This window comes from Acromyrmex echinatior, chromosome 4 (assembly GCF_024713525.1).
Source record: "Acromyrmex echinatior isolate Ae372 chromosome 4, ASM2471352v2, whole genome shotgun sequence".
Classification (NCBI taxonomy): domain Eukaryota; kingdom Metazoa; phylum Arthropoda; class Insecta; order Hymenoptera; family Formicidae; genus Acromyrmex; species Acromyrmex echinatior.
Window position 1 is genome coordinate 1,552,173 of NC_141855.1, and position 21,636 is coordinate 1,573,808.

Below are 21,636 nucleotides of genomic sequence, written 5' to 3' on the forward strand. Positions count from 1 at the left end.
TTTAATTCGATAGAAATCGATCATAAATACATGCGGCATTCATGTAAATGCATGCAGCATGCGTAATAAATACACTAATAGCAAATACGTCATAAGCATACGTGATATGCGTACAATTTCTTACATTAATTATAATAATAATAATTTTATTAAGTACAATGATATAATATATAGCAGAAAATAAAATAATAAAAAATAATAAATGCAATTGCCAAGTCGAGACTGCAGCTGATTCAGTGCCTAACCCGAAATTTAATAAAAGTAGAATTCTTTAAATTTATTATTTTCTCTCGACATACTTATGCATTTTATTATAATTTCATGCTTATTTTATTCAATTTTGCGATAAATGTTATTTTTTTTTTACTGTAAAATAGGATTTGCTTAATGTAAAGATTATATTCATCTATTTTAAAATAAGATAAAAATTTAATCTATTACTAAATACGTAATTTCAAACCTTATCCTATCATTTTTATAAATAATTATAAAGAAATCAAATTAATTAGTCTATCATAAAGTTATATCATATTAAATGTAAAATTTTATTGAAAAGTCGAATTAAAGTAATTTTCGAAGTATAATATATACAGGAAAAAAATAACACTTTCAGATTTGTATTATACATTTAATAGAAAACTGAACATTTTTCTTTACTTATTGACAATATACACAATTCCGTTTCTATTCAGCAAAGGTTCATCAGAACGAAAATTAATTTATTGCACAACTATAGCGTCTGCACTTAACAGTCAGTGAAAAAAAACTTTCCGAGGCACATGACATACGCGGAAAAGTGCTCGATGTTTCCGCAAAGGCCACTTGAAGCAATTTCCGCCCTCTTGTACAGCGCGTTACTATTTCGAAGGGAAAATCTTAGTCAACTAAAAAAACAGCTGCCAATATTATAAGTTTATTCTCTAGCGTATTTCTAACTTAGCATTAATCGTTTATGTATATGTATAATAATAATTAAAGAATACATCTTTGGTGTATTATTTCTTTCTTTTTTATCTTCCTTTGTCAAGATTTAGCGAGATTTTAACATCGAACTATCAACTCTTTAAACACCTTTTCAGTATGGCATACCCAACTTTTTTCTAACACTTTTATAATGTTTTTTTCCATTACTTACAATTTTTGTATTTTAATAAAAATATAGATATAATTGCTTGGTATCGTTATATGCCTTAATGTCTAGCGTTTCAATTGGGAGAAAAAAAAACTAATTGCAATATATTCATTTTTATAAAAGTTATAAGAAATCGAATTATATTGTATACCATACCTAGATATGTTGTAATATAATGTTTAAGAATTAACGTATATAAGATTTTAAATGTTTTAGATAAATACATATAAAGGATGAATCTCATCTTTTTTTTATTATGTTACATGCATAAAAATATCATATACATAATATATAAAAAAAATATAACCCATTTTTGAAGGTTAAATTCTTTTCCAATCATTACATCATATCAATTCTAAGTTAATCAATAATTGATAATAATAATTAAATATTTATTGATAAAAAATTCTTTCAAATAGTGCATAATTAATAAGCTATTTAAAAGAATTGAAGTAACGATTCAATTAACTGCTAAATTTGAGTTATTCTTGTCGACAGAACACTATAGATCCAAGAGTAGAAAGTGCAATGCAATTTTAATTACTCAGAATTTTCGTATCATCTACCACAGTCGTTGAAGATTTTGATCCATAGGTACTTGTTCCATATAATTCACGTATTGCATTTGGTAATTGGTAGGGGCAAGATAATTCGAAAACCCATATTCGCCATTAGAGACATCCATAGACATCCGCCTATCAGTCATAAGCTGTTTGTTGTCTGACTGAACAGTTTTCAAGTCTGGATAAGACATGGCTTCGTTGGCGTTAGAGCATGTCTTAAATTCCGATTTAATTAATCGATTGCAATCGTGCACATTCGGCGTAACTTCCGTCACAAAATTACTCCTGTATTCTGCAACGTGCTGCTTGTCTGCCATGTCATTCAGATTTGATCTTCCGGGCATGTCTGAATTTACTTCTGGTTTGTACTCCGTATTGATATTGGAATCAATCCTCATCTCGTTCGAGTTGGATCTGAAGTCGGGACTAAGACGAATCTCATTTGTCCTAAAATCCGTCTGTATCGGATTTAAATCCGATCGGATATTTGGCCAATAAGGTGCGTTGTAGGATTCTTGTACATTGGGTTTACCATCCTTGATGAGGATCGGTACGGCGATCTTCTTCAAGGGCTGATTTTTCATATTCTGTGCCTGCAGCTTCTCAGCATCCTCGATTCGGGCGCGTTTGTTCTTATATCGTCGATTCTGGAACCAGATTTTCACTTGCGTGCTGGTTAGCTTCAATGACTGAGCCAACATTTCTCTCTCAGGTGCGCTCAGATATCTCTGCTGTTTGAATCGCTGCTCCAATTCATAAACCTGTGTCTACGAAATATGTTATGAAGTTATTTATTTGATTTAGAACTTTGTTACATTTTAATATTTATTTTAATATTCCTAACTTTTAGAAAAATAATCTTAAAAAGTTTTTGGAATTAAGTTTATATATAAAACCATTTTTATAAAATTATCTTATTAAATTATTATCTACTCGAATAGACTTTAACAGTTATCAAAAAGAATCAAACTTACTTGGGAAAATAACACTCTTGGCTTCCGTTTCGTTCTTTTACCAGATTGGCTTTTGCGCAATTCAGTCTTGCTGGATGTAACAATGTTACCTAAAAATAATTTAGATACTATTATTAGAAAATTTACATATAATTTATAATTAATAATTTTTCTCGCTAAAGCTAAAATTCGAAACTTTAAAATAAACAAAAATTCTAGTAAAGCATATCTCAAAAATGATTCTTGAATTGATAATAATAATACGAATTTCATAATATAATTTTCAAAATTAACAAAAAGTTTTACTTTTATTATAATTTATTCTTTAACATATATTTCTTGAAAATTAGTACCGTGTAACATTAGAAAAATATGCAAATATTTGCTGCAATAATTTAAATAAAGAAATAATATAAAAAATTTTAACTAATTTATTAAATTATAACTTTTTAAATAATATTATCACAATTTTTGCTCAATAAAGAATACTATAGGGCAGAAGAATGATATCTTGATACAAACATATTTTTATAATTCCGTGTAATAAAATTATTGTAAAACAATTATATCATGAAAAATAATATATCTTTAAACTCTCATAATAAAAATAACAAAATAATACTTACCGTCTTCATTGATAGAAGTCTCTTGGTATGGCGGTACCACCTGACTCAATTGGTGAACGTGATTAAGATCCGAATAATGCTGATAACTGGGCATCGGTTGATCTTTAAATTTATCTATTTCCCAATTGTTTTCAGAGACAACATTGTATGAATAATATTCTTGATGCACGTGTTGTTGTTGAGCTTGATTTTGATGATGCGCGTAACAATCCATGACGCTGAGTTGCTGATCTTCGCTGAGAATATCACGAACACTGAATGGAGTTGACACCGAAGAGGACAACATTCTAAAGCATTTTTCGGTTTTCAAGTCACTCGTTATGCGTCGAACATCACTTCACCAGAAAAAATTTTTTACGCATTGTATTCTTCTTTAAGCAAGTCTCATCTTTTTTTAATTCTTAACAATAAACTCAATAACCAAAGTTCTGCTTTCACTTTGCAGAGCTTGGAAACTCGTTTTAAAAATTCGTGATTTAATTGTATATTAACAGTAATTCTTTAAATATCAGTCTAATAAATGTTCGACAAATTAGTCTTTCTCTCCGAGAAATTTTGTTAATTTAATTGTCAAATTTTATTAATTCATACATTTGTCAAGAGTTTTAAATTCACATGCAGAAGTATTGATAGTGTGATTACAATGTCAAATGTGATTACAAGATCGTAAAGAAACTTCTAAATTTGCATGTGAAAATCTTGATAATATTCACAATTTTATCAACTATCGAAGTTTAATATTGCACGATAAGACACATCACTGTAATCAACGGATACATATAAGTATCTATAAAATTTGCGAGAATAACAAACAGCCGTTTATCGATGCACTATCCCTGTTTCGGGGGATGGTCACAGTTGAGTGGTCGGGTCGGAGGGCAGACGTATAATGTGACTTGGTCTTGCAAGGGAGTCAAGTGTTGGTCCCGTCGCACAGGAACGTCATGACGATACACTGATGTGAGTGTGAGAATGCATTAGTGTATGACTGAAGATTCTCACTACCACAGTTGCACATAATTTTAATGGTAACTCCGTGTATTGAAGTTTTTACGAAGTAATTTATTAGAAAAAATCATATTAATATGAAATCATATTATTGCAATTGTAACAATATGATTTCATATTAATTACTAAAATTTTAAATAATTAAGTGAAGAATCTCGATATGAGGTTGATCTTAAGAAGAATTTAAAATGTAAAAGTTGCGTTAAGTCTTATCACACTGAAGAGGCCCTGATGTAAAAAGGTCGAAACGTTTGTATGTTTGTTTTATTGTTATTTTACGATAAATATATAAATATTGTATAGTATGAACATCAAGCGTGGCTTTTTTGCCTTTTTATATATGTTTGAATTTTATTCATCGGAGCCTAATTATATTGTGTTTAATTTGTTAAACTTAAATAACTAAATTGAAAAATTTTTTATAATTTTTTTGCAGAATATAGATTTCAGTTTTATAAAAAAATCGCGAAGTATATTCTAAATTGGTTATACAGGGTGACAAAAAAATTTGACTACAAAGTTTATAAAATCATTGGTCACACATATTTAAAAAAAAAAAAAAAACAAAAAACTCTGGACTGTTAGTTATATCTTATTAGGTGTTGGAATTAATTCATAGCGTTTTACAAGTGATGGGAAGTACTTTCATTAATGTATTTTTTAATGCTCATGTGAAATAAATAACATTCTTTCATTAAAAAACGCTACGAATTAATTCCAACACCTAATATAATAATTAATAATTACAATAAAAAATATAATTATAATAAATAATTAAACCAAAAATAATAATTAACACTAAAAATATCAATTTTTAACTTTGATACATTTAAGGCGTTTTGGAAATGTATCAACGATAGATATGCATCTTTTACTCAGTAATAAGCTGATGTTATTTGTCGTCGAAGTGATAAATAACATCAACTTTCTTAGACTTCCTATCCTGGGATTTGATAACACATAAAACTTCATAAATTTTTTTATAATTCTGTAATTTAAACAGGCAAATCAACTTTAATTGGCTCATCAATAAACTTTCAATCCCTAATTTTTCTTGACAGAAATTACTCTTAAAAAAGCACAATCGAAATGAAAGCAACGACTGCAACATATAATAATCATTGATATCGGAAGTGTCTGAATAATTGAGAAGACAGCAAAATATCTTTTTGCGTCACGACAGCCATAGTCGTTGGTAACGTAAGGCGGAGGAGAGTACGAAAGATCCGCCTATACGAGATGAATCCCACCAATCGAAACATGCTGGGAGTCGTGTTTCTAAAAGCAACGATTAAATGATCATTTGCGCAATACGTTCCTTCTCGTTCTCCCTCGATTAATCATCATCGTTTTTTCGTGGAAGTAGCGCGCAGTGTAATTAATTGGTATTTTTTGTCGACCATCATATGTCATTGAATCGTTATAAAACGTAACATTGCAAATTAATAAAAATTGAAGTAAAATTGATAGAATACATGTAATAATATACATCAATCTCATCACACAAACGAAAAAATTTATATAATAAATCTGATTAAATAAATAACTCATAATACAAATGTAAGAATATTTCTTGCTTTGGTTTTTCTAAGTTTGCTGTTTATTATAAAATTTCTAAAAGTATTATATTTACAATGTAATTAAGGATATTAGTTAACGTAGTATTTGCTCTAATTGGAACTAAATTAAGCTAAAAGACGACTTTATAATTCACGATAAAATAAAAAATATTTGTCGAATTATATCTCAAAATGTAAATAATTAAAAAGTAAATAATTAAAAATAAAATAAAAATATTTGAAAATATTTAAAAAAATAGGAGACTTTATTCTCCGTGGATATACTCTCCGTCGGCGATTGTCGGCACTAAGCAATGGAAAAGACTCAAATTAATGCGATTTCTGTTTTATTTAACAGAAAATGTGAAACAACCCGCGCGCCGTCTAGACATCCAGATACACGCAATTGTCTGGACCACTCACGGAAAAACGACAAAAGTCTTGTTCGAGCGCAGAAATACACAGTCAAGTTGACCTCTTCAAGCATAATAGAGAGCATCCTCATCTGCAGCTCTGCAAGTCTGCAAGCTCGAATATGCAGACAACTGGTTAACTTAAATGGTATATAAGTTTTACAGATTTTCGCGTTTATATAACTGTTAACATGTTTTCTTTTACATGTGACACTATTAATCAAAGTATATTTTTTATTCGTTTAATTTTATGCTAAAGTTGAACACATTAACATCTAATTCACGAACTTTGCTCACATAAAACATATATATAAAACGTGTAAATAATTTATATTAATGTAAATTCAAATAATTGGTTATAAGTTATTGCATTTATATGCAATAATACTCGTTATGTAATTAAAGGATTATTTTTATAATTTTTATCTTCCAACAAAATAAAAAAATTACGTAAAAGAATGATTTTGAAGTATCTAAAAATGTAGCTATAGATAGATACAGATCTGAAAATAATTTTGTTGGACTATCAAAGTAATAAAGTAAAATGCTCAAGTATGATGAGATTATAATGAGCAATATCGCAAAAAATTTTGCATTCTAGCAAACTATTATAAGCGTCCTACATAATTATTTTGATGGTCTAAAAAATTATTTTCAGATATGCTAAATTTTTAGAATTTCAGCAAAATTACTTTGTAATATATAATAATGTAATATATAATAATTACACGTATTATTAATCAATATTATTAAAATATCTGACAAAGCGATATTATGAAGTTAATTATGTTACTATCTATCAAAAGCCCAAAAAAAGAAATTTATGATGATTGTATTATTGACATCATCGAAGGTGTCAATAATACAATCATCACAAATTTCTTAAAACTATAGAAGCTTTCATGATTTGAATTGATTTTTTCGAATGTTGCGATGCCACAGGAAGTTAACACCTCAAATTTTCAAGTGTTATTTTTTTTTTAGCTAAATCAACGGAACTATTTATAAAACCTATCAGGAAAGAACTATTGCGGGTGTCAATGGAACTTGTATAAAAACTTGCGGTGCCAAACGATGAGGTGCCAATTTCACACACGTTGTATAGCAATTATCAGATAATAACAAGAAAAAGAACAGATTTCGAAAATGCAGACGCCTCACCATGGGCGGCAAAGGACCCCCCACGTGCTTGGTCAATACACGCCACCGTGCGAGATTTTCCTATAAACTATACAGGGATAGAGCATCCGAGGTCGCATGCGGCTATTTAGATGCGAGACGACAGCACAAAGGGCCCATTTATGCGGCAACACGGACGGGTCCGTCGTGCAACTGGACACCGCATTATGCTGAGATCTCTTTTCATGCTCTCAGTTTAGCGAGCAATCAAAGTGCATCGATTTTGCTTATTTTGAATACCTGATTATTCGGTTCCAATTATTCAATTCCAAAAAAAATATATCATAGAATAATTTTACGCAAATTTAATTTTACACAAATATTTCGTAGAGTTTTCTGGGTCAATCTATATCGTAATTAAAATTTACATTACGATATACTTAATCACGAATTAAATTTTATTTTACGGTGATAGAATCAATAAATTTTTAAAATACATCTATGTAAATAAATAATCATATTTAATAAACTAGTATTTTATATTAAATCTTTATCAGGAAAAAAATATGAATATATCATTCCATACTGTTAAAAAAACAAATTTGTTACATGTAATGGAAGCAAATTTCAAGCAGATACATTAATAATTAATGTTGTCAATGAAGTTATAAGTAATTTAAATTTAACGTTTACTTATATTAAATTTCACGCATATCTATATAAAATTTAATGAAAAATGTACTGAACTTGATAAAATTTTATTAAAAAATACACTAAATATTATGTACATGTACACAAAAATAGTTTTCAGTTGCAGATACATTAAATTTAATTTAGTGTCATAAAATTGAATTTAATTTATGTAACTTAAAAGTACATTGAATTTCATGACATTTTTAACAGTGTATTAGAATAAAATAAGTCTCAATCAGATATGATACCTCAAAATCTTACAAACTCTAATTATAAAAAAACAAAAATTTTTATCAAGTTTTACTTAAAAATCTTAATTATTGATAATAAATAAATCGTAATTATTAATTGATAATTATTAACATATTTATTGTGCCAAAATTATGATGTATGCTACGAAAGATTTACATTTCCAAGAAAATAGTTCTTATTCATTTTATCAAGAAACGGCATTATCTATAGCCAAATTGAAAACAAGCGATATTTTAGTAATTAAAAAGTTCGTGAGGACGCTCACACGGCGCCTCCACAGGACTCTCCAGACGCCGGTGCTTCTTTCCCACAGTTAAGAAGGCGCCTGCCTTGCTATCTTTTGGCGCCTACCACGCATGAATCCTAATGTATGTCCACGCACGCGCCGCTCTTGTGCGTGTATATAATTACACGCGTGACTAACAGGGCGCATTAATAAGATCGCGCCAGTTAACAAGAAGACTTTATGGGAATAAAGTTTTATGATATTCGCCATGTCGATGTTCTTCGCATGTACTTGATCATTTTCATTTTTTATTATCTACTTCATATGATTTTCACTTTGCTTTTAATTACTCCACGAAATATTGATACCACTTATATATGTTTAAATACGAAGATTGAAAATATAATAATATAAAATGATATATATATATATATATATATATAAAAAACATCTAGAAGATTCTAAATATGTCTAGAATATCATAAAATATAATCACTTATAAATGTTTAATTTAACTTTTTATTGTTTTATTTGATGAAACATATGAAAGCATAGCTAAATAAATTTACGTGTAACAAAATGTTTTTTTTTTATATTTAATGTGATTTTGATTTTAGAGACATTGCATTAAAATTGCATTTAAAATGCAGATTATTACAATAATTATATATACATACATGTATGCATGTAGGTGTATAAATTATGGCAGTAAGATATATATGTATATGTCTAAATGCGTTACACTAAGTTCGAGTTTCGAGGGGGCGATTTTTCGAATACCAGCCACGGGCGCGTCAAGGGTTCCCGGGCGCCTCTAGAAGCGCGTCTGGATTATGTTAGTTTCGACTCGTCGAAGTCGCGCAGTCAAAAAGGGCCGAGGAGAATCTCCTCCTTCTGTTACCCAGGGAAAAATGCATTGTTTTGTTTGCGCTTTAACGCTCCGTTATTCGAGAATTCTGATACTGACAGCAAAACCACCCTGTTGAAATTATGACACGCTCCTCCTCTGTTCCGTATCAGATGTCATGGTAAGGAAACAATTAGCTTTCAATTCTTAAAAAAAAATTTGACATTCTTTAAAATAATATAGTGCCTCCCTCCTCCCTTAAATTAAATAAAATCGCGAATATTAATTCAAAAACAAATGTAGGATAATTTTTCAATATTTAAAAATAAAAATATATTTTTCAGAATACAAATCATTGACATGTACTTATTGTTTATTTAAACTTTTTACTTTTTATCGCAAAAATTCTATTCAGGAATACGGTAATTTTTTAATCAAATTTAACGCTTCTTGATTAAGAAAAGCTATCGTGGGAAAACGATGACTCTATTATAAAGATAAATCAGTCCTTTTCTAATCAGTCCTTTTTTACGAGACATCGTGTCAACAAACTTAATTGCTTAGTATGCTTTGCTTTTCATATTGAATTTATAGCAACTTCTTTTTGAAACTAATAAATGTTTATTTTCTTCATTATTATGGTATATTTAAACTTAAATTTGGAATGGTTCTAAACTCTTTTTAATTTTATGTTTTTTTTAATTTTATTTAAGTTTAACAATAAAGTTTTAAAGAATCTAAATTATAAATACAATAATTCTTAGCAATATAAATAAACTTCTTAATAAATCGCACATAAGAATTAAAAGAGTATTGTTATAAATAGAAAATCTTTAAAAAATAATGATCTTAATTTTATTGCATAGTTTTTCAAAAGTGTAAAAGTTGTCTATAATAAAACTAATTTCTATTAATTTATTAATTCACAGAAAAGAGATAATATTTAGAATATATTTCACGTCTATTAAGTTAAGTTTTTGACAACTATTTTTATTAAATTGGTTAAAAGCTAACGTAATAAAATTGCGAATAAAACAACAAATTAGTAATAAAAAAAAGTATTAAATTTTGATTTTTATTCAATTGTGCTTCAATAGATGTACTAACTTAATAGTATGTACATATATCTCCTCTTTCTAATAAGATAAAATAATATTTAACGTAAGATAATACACGAATGATAGATTACCATGTTCATTTAAGCATTTTATTTGAGTATATCAACAAACATTTAAAATAGTTCTCAATCAAAAATTAGCGATATGATAACAGCAATTGAAGCCATCGATAAAATATCGATAGTAGAAGTGCTAATAATTTATCATCAAATAAAATTAGAATAAATTTTGGAAAATATAAGTTTCGTTATTATTTAAATACCTACTACAAAAGCGAATTTAAATATAAAATGTTAAAAAACTATAAAAATTATAAAAATATCAAATAATTAAAAATTGAAAGTAAAAGAATTAAATCTTTTATACTGCACATTATTTTATGTAGATCAATGTCCATAAATATAAAAATTATTAAAATTTCTTCGTAAAATATTTTTTAAATTATAAATATAATATTTTTGTATCAAGATATAGTAAATTCTCTGCAGTTGATATATGTATCTCCTATACTTTCTATATTATCACCATTGGATATGTCCAAGAGTTCGGTATAATTAAATGTATAAATTAAATTTTTTTAAAATGTACTTTCCTTTATATATTCTTTGATATATACAAAAATTATAAATAATTCTAAAATATTTTACACAAGCTCTATAAATTTTGCGTTTACAAAAGAGAAGTCATTCTGAAAGAGTACTTATCTCTATAGATAGATGGCACCATCTTTTATAGCTTAAGACATTCTGTAATGGAATATTATAAACTGTTTTACAAATATCTATTCTACAATTTGCATGAACTTAAATATTGTTACTCGTTCAAGATTATTCTGAAAATAATTAATTTTCCATTTAATATTTAGTAAATAACTGTTGTTTTTAATTTCTAGATTATTCACATAGATATCCCCCCCGATGCTATTATTAATACTGTTATTTTAAGTATTACTTATTTTATATTCATTATATTTCATAATATTGTTAATTTAAGTGCTTATTTTATATTTATTGTATATATTATTTTACATTCTACATAAGATTTAAAAAAATCTATTGTTAGTTTAGAACTAAAATACAGTAAATACCTAAAATTGCACTCCATTGCTCTGGAAAGATAAAAGTTATACAATTAAATTCAATCTGACATCAAGTAAAGAACAAACCATAATTACATGCCATAAACTTTAATTAAGATTTGCCGAGTTCCCTCTACGTGCATAATGGCGAACTCTCGCCGCCGCAAACTTCTCAGCCGCAGCTTTAATTATTCTTTAGGGCCACGTTCATTTGCCAACGTGCAGAGTGCGAGTGAAGAGGGCAGTATGAGAAAGAGTGAAGAGAATTTTAATCTGATTCCACCTTTCCTCTTCCTGTCGCGCCGTTCAATCGATTTTTTTTTTTACGCTGAGGATCTTTCCCGTGCCTATTTTTCGTGATTTATGACCCTCGGAAATACGGTTCCGACTTCTTCTTGCTACATCAGGGCCGAATGGACGAAGCGAGCGCCAAACTAATTTTGTAATATTAGACGATCGCCGTTGAAAATTCATTAATGTCTGATAGTGCGGCCAATTGAGATATCGACTTTTCTGATGGAGGCCGCTTTCTGTCAGCCAGAGCATAGGTCGGTCGTTTCTCTTTTTGATAATGTCCGCTTATTGAATTTCTCGAAATCCGAGTTCCTTATTTATGGGACGTACCCTTCCGACGGAATCCGATTTTGTGCCCATATCGCACGCTCGTTGTTTTAGATTAGCTACGAGCGGGAACATATTTCTCCTCAGTCTGGCATTTCGCTGATCAATAATGCAGTCAGTTTCCATCAGATTTGTAATAAAGGTCAAGGAAGAGAATTACGAGACCGATTAATTACTGTGCTCTAAGATAACTTTATTTATGCTTGTATATTTATAACATTGCACTATGAATAAATTAAATAAAATGGAATTTTCTATTAATGAATTTTTTTATTGTGTTTGTGTATATGAAATAGTATTTTTTATAATATTTATATATATAATATTTTATATAATATTTTATATAATATTTATAATATTTATAAGTATATTAATAGTTACTTTACATTTTCAAAGTCATTTACTAATTATGTCAATATTTATTCTGCATTTCTCGATACAGTTTTAGAAATAATTCGATTTAGCCAAACATGTCTTAAAATTATACAATAACATCAATATATTTTTCACGCGATGGCTTTCATAACAATAATTAAGAGACAGAGCTCGATGAAATCTTAAAGGGAAGCCTGTCTCTATATACGAGAAGATAGATCATCGAACATATCTTGTAGCCAAATTCCTGACGAGGAAGATGAGCGCCCCTCTCGGCATCATCATTATCTCGATATCTCAGCTGGTAGCATCCGTAGGCTTTTTTTATTTTAGACAGCGTGCGGAGGTGCACTAGGGGGTATTGCCCAGGGTGGTCCAATTTGTCTGTCGGTTCGATATTGTTACGAGCTCATCTTTAATAATATAGCCTCGAGCGCTATCGTCGTTTAAGCTTTCGAAGCGAGCGGCCGTTTTGATCATTTCATTCGATGAACGTTTTCCAAACTTTAACACTTTGTGTTGAAAACGTAATGTAAAAAGTGCACATTGAATATTATTTTATATATATATATAAAGTAATTTAATAAATTACGAAAGCATTCGTAAAACGTACTTTCATTATTAATATTGTATGTATTTGAATTTACTTGGAGCAATTTTAAATTTTAATGTATTATAATAAGTTTAATAATAAATCAAAAGTCAGGCAGAAATGTAAAATTAATGAATTCGTGAATCGATCATGCATAATCTTTCGAAAGCAAGATATGTAATTAAGATTCGTTGAAGCTAACTTGTCTTTTGATTATACATATCAATTTGTTACTTTTAGAGGAAAATATAAACTGCTTATGCAATTCAAACAGATCAAAAGGCATGGACCAAGATTACGCAAAGACGGATATCGACTAAGAAAAACGAAAAAGGAAAGAGTAAGGAGAAGCTGCGTGTCTCACTTGTAAGCGTGATAGTGGCTTATCTAAATAGTTTAGACCTGAATTACACAAGCGAGAATAACGTTTATGTTTTATCACGAGCCAGACCCGAGACCATATCTGTTGGTCGGTTCTGTTAACCACGAGTTTTATTTTTTCCTTCGCCTTCATATCCCTGATCTTTTCTTCTCGTCTCTCTTCGGTCGTTTCATTCCGCTTGTCGTTGCATTTTCTACTCTTCTTTTTTCCAGTTCGAACGTTACAAATTGCTTATCGTCTCTAAGCTGGCAGCTTGTTGGGTCGCTTTATCATCTCGTCAGAGTCATATCCTCATATGGACAATTTTTTTTAAACCGTTGACTTCATTCGTTAATGAAGATTTTTTTTCAGAATTCTATTAAAATGCTTTTGTTCATGTATCTTCCATATTTATAATAGTTATATCCTTATATTTTATCTTTCCATAAAGTTTGAATAATAGATCTTTAAATAATTATATTTAAAATATTTCAAAAAATTAAAAAAACATTGAAAAACATAAATAGATGAAATTTAATTAAACTGATTAATTATTTATATTGAAAGACTTGTGTTTATTTTAACAAAGATTGTATTAATTAATTCTAAATTAATCGTTTCATTTAAAACGTTAGTGTATTGTAAATTAAATGTTTATGTGTGTATAAGTTTTGATTCTTTTATCTGGACTTCAAAACTCTTTACGATCTTTCTTTAAAAATTATTTCCTCACCTCAATTATGCATGCGAATTAAAATGTCACTATCATCATGATAAGTATCGCAAAGAAGGGACCAATCTACGAATAAAAGACGCGAAGAAAGCTCAAAAGAAAAGAACGAGGCGGGCAGAAAAACTACAGTTTACTAATGGCTTTTAGACCGAATCTTCTGGGTCCAGACTCCGAGTGTAGTGGGATGTGAAAACATCTCCATTCTGTGGATCACAAGACTGCGCGGTAGAATTCATAAGAGAATAATGTTCGCTGTTCGAAAATTAATTTAATTTGTACGAAAGAGAGGACAGAGAGGAGGAGAGACGAGGGATTGTGTCGACGAGACGACGAAACCGACGAGAGAAACCGGGACGAAGATGGAGAAGGACAAAGGGAACGTAGGACGGTCTGGCACAAGACGCAGGTTAGAATACTCTTTAGCGAGTGGGAGGGGGAGGATGGTACCCCGCTGGGTAAAATATAGCGGGCCAGTTCCTTCGAAAGGCGCTGGTCTGTCTCCACCGTGGACTCCTTAGCGGGGCACTGAAACTTTACCTCCCATAATTGATACGAATGTCTTTTCGGCCCGTGCTCGAACATCGCACGGCTATTTAGTCGCCGAGAGGAGTCTTTGGGCTCCAAGACCCCGCTGACCGATCTGCTACGTCAATTATCAACGCATATCTCCGGCACGGTGCCGCAAAACAGTGTGATGCGCGCTGCGGTATCGATAACTCTGATCGATTCTAAGTTTTGTATAGAAATCTTTTATTTCTGTATTATTACTAGAAAAATTAGAGTTTATCTAGGAAAGCTATGTCAGACTTATTTTCAATCAATGTGTAAATATTTTTATTAGCACGAATAGTCTTTTGAGTCACTTGTCACTTGATCGAGTCAAGATAGAACAAGTGTGTACGTAGTAGTGATACGTCCAAAGTGTGTACTATAACCGAGATCCTTCTCTCTTACTCCCTCTTCGAGACTCATTAAACATGGTAATGCTCGTTCACCTTGCAGACGCTGTTCGGTAGGTACCTACTAATTACCTGAAGCTACCACTGCTGTTAATCGGAAGCCACGGGATTGGCGATTTCGATCCCGCCTGTGTGCAATCGCCTAATTAATTCTTCTTCGAATGTGTGCACAAATTCAGTGAGCTCTCGAATTATCTGTATTTATGTGAAAAATCAAAGCGAAGTGCATCAGACCGAGATATATTCGTGAAAAACTTTGAAGTACTTAAACGATTCAAATTTAGCAGAATAATGTAAAATGATTAAAGTTAATTTACATTGATAGAAATAGTTATAAACAATTTAATCAATTAACACACACAATATCTTATTCATTCAGAGTTATGGCAACTTATTATTAGGTGTTGGAATTAATTCGTAGCGTTTTTTAATGAAAGAATGTTATTTATTTCACATGAGCACTAAAAAATACATTAATGAAAGTACTTCCCATCACTTGTAAAACGCTACGAATTAATTCCAACACCTAATAATAAAATATAATAGTTGTTGAATAGTTAAAATTTACATTTTTTTGATCTTATCAAATATTCTATTTATAATATAGTTAGGATTAATTATTAATTATATTATAGTTCGACCTAGCCAAATCGCCACACATTTCTCAGAAACAGCGAAGAACAACAGGCACAACGGTGTCAGCAAAGGGAGACAACGTTGAATTTAAGATCGGTAGAGGGGTGGTAAAAAAAGAGCGTATATAACTACCACTGAAGACGGAGCATCGAAAAGATTACGATCTAAGTATCTCCAGAAACAAATGCCGAATGCAACTCGCCCATTGCCGGGGTCTTTGTCGGCTCTTCGAGCGGTGCCCTGTTACCGGTACAACACCTGCACGATCGTATGCGTTGCCTGTCATAGAGACTGCAGTTATTGATTGCTCACCGCGAGAAAGCGACGCAAAATGACGGCCTACTCCTCCGCAACTTGGATTCGACTCTTTTGCTCAACGACGATCGTCCTTCTTTCTTTATTTTTATATTTCATAGGACTTTCTTCTTTAGAAAGCTGCCTTTCAATTTTATTACAGAAAAAAATCTCATAAATGCATATATATTTTTCATTTTACATTTTTTAATTAATTTTTTAATATCTTCTTTTCTATAAAGCTGTTTATAAATTTTTTAAATATTCTCTGTTTTAACTAGTGATAGCTGCTAAGACTCAATAAATACAAAATTCAATTTTAATGTGTTTTAATATCTTACCATGTAAATTTTGATCATTATTTACTTTACGAAAACATGTAACGTTAAAGTGGTTTTAGAAAACTATACTTGATTTATTTTAGAAGAATAATTTTTTCTTTGTATTTATCTAAAATTTTGATTGCTTAAATAATTTTTACATTATTTTTAGAAGTAACAGAGAAGAAAAGAAATAAAAAAATGGATATTAAATTGAATATTAAATTATTAATAATTGGTTTCTTAAATTTTTTCGTATCAACATTCTTTTATTTCATAGAGTAGCGCGCATATTATTACTTGAAACTTTACTTATTTTCTACAAATTTGCATGCCATTTATATTGACAATTTCAATTTAAGCGTGCAGGTGTCACTGATCTGTCGAGATCATCCGCTGTCCGAAGTTACTATTCTAACTGAAGAAAATTGAAGCTAGACGTCATAGTGGTGCGAACATAAGCGCTTTTGTGTCACTCAAGTGACTCTCCTTTGAACGCCTTGAGTAGCTTTTTTACGGTCGATTAAGAGGTTACCGATGAATACAAGACGCAGGTGAGTCCCTTCGACTCGCCGCTACGATGACATAACTTCGCTCTGCTTGCCTGAAATCGCTTTGTATCTCGTCAAGATGGCCGAAACAGCGCACTAAAGCGGGTCTTGAGAAATTCCAGATCGGGAGGGGAACATCGACGAGGGCTTAATAAAATCATATACAGGACATTTCTCTACGTGGGAGTCGGTTGAGAAATTTTCCAGATGACTGCTCGCGACGGATCAGTTCGCTCCTACGCGGAATCATCGAACAGGTAAGAGATGAAGGGAAAAAACTAATTTACAATAGGTCACCTACCCTTTGGAAGAAAAATCGCTTTTTAACTCGACTCTGACCTTCCACCCTCAACGAAGCGACGACGCATACTTCGAACCGGAGTAATTTGTGTTTTCTATCTCGCACTGGGGGGTGTGGCGGAAAAATTAAACTTTTTCAGAGATTTCAGCGGATTGGTAACCGGCGCAGGTCGTTTGTCATCGTTAAAATAATTCTCTTTGTTATCTATGCCGGTGGGAGAAATATAGGTATCATTCGTGAAAGGATCGTAAGCCTATAACGGTGACTATGTGATGGTTTATAACACCTTCGAGATATATAGCTTTACTAAAGTTTACTCCTTTAAAAAGAATTCGTGCTGGAATCTTTGAAGAACGTCAAAGATTTAATACGTGTATAATTCTCGATAGAAAAGAGTACTGGTTAGGATCCAAAGTTTTATGGAAAACTTCACATATTTAATGTTATTATTAGATGGACCGAGAATCATAACAGTTACAACAAAATCATAATTGTGAAATTAACTTTTTTATTTAAAGCAACATTTTTTAGTATGATTTTAAATTTAGCACAAATAATTTTATAATCAGACTTTAATATGTGGTTCTACTGGAAAGAACGTTTTGCTATAAAAAGTATCTAAAAATTCAGCTTTAGATCTGAAAATAATTTTATTGGACTATCAAAATAATTTTCCAACAAAATTATTTTTAGATCTGTATAAGTTAAATTTACTTCAGCAAAAGCGTTCTTTCCGTATAAATATATCAAAGCAGAATTGGAGATCATTAAAATTTTGAATAAGTACCTGAAACACAAAGGATAATCAACTAATAGATTAATACTAATTAGTATGATTATTCATTAGATTTCAACGTCGAGTCCACCTGCCGAATTCCGTGACGACAATGCACTCTGCATTATATACAAGCTAAACAGGCAAATCCGTATATTATCTCTCCTATTCTTTTTCGAAAGCCTCTCCCTCATCTCAATCTCTCTCGATGGCTAGATAATCGATCTCCATTGTCATTTGTTTGTCTAACTTAGCGGATTAGAGCCAGTCATCTGCGTCAAAGGCAGCCGCCCGACCGATCTGACTGAGATATCGAAGATGAGAGCGCGATTTGTTCGTGCACGGGCCACCCTCGAGCCGATCGTCCGCGATGGTACGGACTTACGTAGGAGTAATTAATCCCTTGGAACCGACAGATTAGAGTTCATGATGCTTATAACTGCTGATGATAAAAGACCTTTTCAACACTCTCGATGTGTCCGCACGACAAGGAATAAAGTTTATTATTGCGACGATAGTCACGCAATCGATTCAATTAGCAATTAAATGAGACGGAAGAATAGTAAAATAAAAATCCTTTGCATAAAGAGATACGATTTGAGATTAATATTTCAAATTGGATTGAAAGAAGGTCAGCTGTATCACGAGTGTTGTAATGACATTACATGTATGGAAAATACTGATTTTAAATTTCTACAAATAAAAATATATCTACAAAATATATCTATCCGATACAATATTTATTCGACGTCTTAAGTGCTGCAAGCGAGAACTTCGGAAATCATATAATGAATCCGGAATATGACAACTGACGTGGGGCGTGGCTCATTTCTAATCATAGAATCCCGCGAACATGCGTTAATCTGCAAGGGTACTAAATCGTCTTTATGTGCGCCCTCAAAGTGCAGCTAACAGCGATGACAACATCACGACGTCTCCGGTTTCTTGCTATCTATTTCGTCGACGAAACTTACGATCATCAATTCGTCATCCTCGCTCAAATATATCGCTAGTTTTTACTTAGTTTTTTGATTAAAATATTATATGCTTCCGTTATCTATAAAATACAAATCGTAACTTTTCCTATCGTCGAAAGACCGATCAATTGTATAAATAAAAAATTCCTACGAGTTACATATCGTTTATGTTTCTCAGATAAAAAAGAATATCTTACACAAAGTGTAAAAGAATAAATACTTTTATAAGCATAATGGGAACTAGAAACACTTATCTATCAAGTCTATGTTTCTGCTTCTTCGTTACGATAGAACGAGCCAGAGCGTCACTGATTCACGTCACTGATTATAATTTTTCTTCGAATTTAAATGCGACGTAGCCGGGATCGAGTCAAGTCTCGTATGGGAAAGAGGAAAGAGAAGGCAGGAAGTTCGTGAACGTACGTAAAGCTGATCGTAAATACGATTCTCCGAGAGCATCAGAAGAGGCTGTTAGAACCGACCACGATGTCTCAATCTCGGTTCTCCTTCTTAGAACATCCGCTAAATAAGTCTAAGTCTGCATAAAAATTTTTACTGTGTCGGAAGATTAAATGATATTTTTATCATTTTTCATATTTACGTGGCAAGAAGCTTAAACTAAACAAAAAACATATAAACTAGCAGATTTTTCAAATTTCGCTACAGTCCTAAAGTTCATGATATATTTTAATCAAAATTTTAGTAACTAAATATGGAAAATAGAGATTAGCATACCATTAGCTTACTGTTAGATCTTTTTCCACAGCGACCCGATACATCTTCGCCATTTATCGATTACTTTCGATATATCCTTGCACAGAGAATCAATCTCTCGATTTCCTCTCTAGAATAAACTAAGCCAGGTTAGTCCGTGCCGACCATACCTTTTCTTCGAATTCAAATGCGTTCCGGGCGTGCAGGGGCGAGGCCTCTCTCTTTCTCTCTCTCTCTCTCTCTCTCTCTCTCTCTCTCTCTCTCTCTCTCTCTCTCTCTCTCTCTCTCTCTCTCTCTCTCTCTCTCTCTCTCTCGTGCTTCTCGTGCGGGATCGGGAAGAGGAATCGACGAAGAGAGTTATCACGGTGTGGAAACGAGAGGTACAGAGAGGAGAAAGGAAAATACGCTCTCAGGCGCACGGTTACACGGCATTACTCGTAAATACGATGCTCCGAAAGCATCACGGCGCGGTACAAAGAGGCCACGACGTCTCAATCCTGAGTTCTCCTCGAGAGGCCTCCTTGGAGGGTCCACGAGGAACACGCTGCTCTTCTCCGCCTCTCTTCTCGCCACCATCTTTCCGCCGCTCTTCTTTCTCTCATCGATCCCCCTCGGCCGCGCTCTGCTCGCCCGATCGCGCAGCCCTCTTCGCAAAAGCGTGCAGGACGCTTCGCGAAAGGGGTACCACACACCGGGCCTCACAGATCACCCCGCTATCTAAGTCGCCAGATCTCCAGGCTTCGGTATATAATACCGTATACAACGTAGCCACCACTGTTCACTCGCTGAGAGACTCCTTTCCTTCTGTCCTTTATTCTTGCATCCCGTTGTCTCGGTCGAGTCTTTCGTTCACTTCGCCCGGAGCTCCCGCGTTCTCCTCGTTCGTTCTTTCTCGCGTTCATAGTCTTTTCTGGGACGTAGATCTTTTCTTTTTGTATTTCTTTCATCGGCAATGTGCACTGGCTATTATTTTCTTTCTGTTCTCGCGATCCCTCTTATTTGTGTTTCATCGCAACTTTCTCCAAGCAGTAAATTTCTATTTTTTTTTTCATTTTACACTTTTTTTGTATTTATATTATATTATTTTTATTTTATTTCTCGGTCAATCATTTCTTTTTTGATAATTATTATGCACGCAAAGTCAAACATCAAGTTACATTCTGAACAATAAAGAAAAGAGAGCTTATAACCAATTCATTTGATGAAATTGTCCGAAATTAATTTATCGTCATTAAAGTTCAATAAAAGACGAAAATTTCATTATATGTATAGTAGATCTGCATTGTTTTATATTATTTTTGCAGTCTTAGAAGAGTCACCGGTTTCGATCGATAGATCAATGGATCAATGGTTAGACGTCTTTGTTTCTTGGCCGAAGAATTCAAGGTCGCTACTATACTAAATCCGCGAACAGACTATGGTAATGCAGAATGTCATTTGTTAATTTAAATATCACGATAATTCACTCTACCTCTCAGATTCATAGTCCTCTTTCCCTTTCTCTCGTCCACTCTTCTCTTCTCCATCTTTCTTCCTCGAATCCTCAACGATACTCGTCTTCGCTTTCGTTTCCTCCATACCATTCGCGGTGTTGCTCGATCCTTCCTGTTTTGTTTTCAACGACCCTCGACGATGCCCCGAACGGCTTTAAAATTTCAAATTAGCTTCAATCGGATTGGTTCGAGCGTGCCAGGCGTATCGCTCGCGAATTCGACAATGCAATTGGGCTCCTGTTAAAGTCCATGTAGCCTCACGAACGGAAGAACCCGAAAAAGAAAGGAACATTGGCGTAACCAAAGTTGATTTGCGTCCATTATTCCATCGACTCTTAGCAGGATAT

General features: G+C 32.0%; 1 protein-coding gene and 1 long non-coding RNA gene across 3 annotated transcripts; one reads left to right on the forward strand and one right to left on the reverse strand.

Moving 5' to 3' along the window:
- Window positions 1-614: 614 nt before the first annotated feature.
- On the reverse strand, window positions 615-4,817 carry LOC105147493 (uncharacterized). Its single transcript, XM_011058545.2, has 3 exons — window positions 3,275-4,817; window positions 2,670-2,758; window positions 615-2,462 (listed from the first exon to the last, which is right to left on the reverse strand). Exons 1-3 carry the CDS (start codon window positions 3,558-3,560, stop codon window positions 1,695-1,697), a joined length of 1,143 nt encoding a protein of 380 aa, XP_011056847.1. The 5' UTR covers window positions 3,561-4,817; the 3' UTR covers window positions 615-1,694.
- Window positions 4,818-16,719: 11,902 nt separating this feature from the next.
- Window positions 16,720-18,780, forward strand: LOC147909859 (uncharacterized). Of its 2 annotated transcripts, none has more exons than XR_015544862.1 (3): window positions 16,720-17,032; window positions 17,109-17,286; window positions 18,360-18,780. It is a non-coding gene; the product is annotated as an uncharacterized LOC147909859 (long non-coding RNA). The 2 variants fall into 2 exon arrangements; XR_015544861.1 differs by having other exon boundaries at window positions 16,723-17,032; window positions 17,152-17,286; window positions 18,360-18,776.
- Window positions 18,781-21,636: the final 2,856 nt, after the last annotated feature.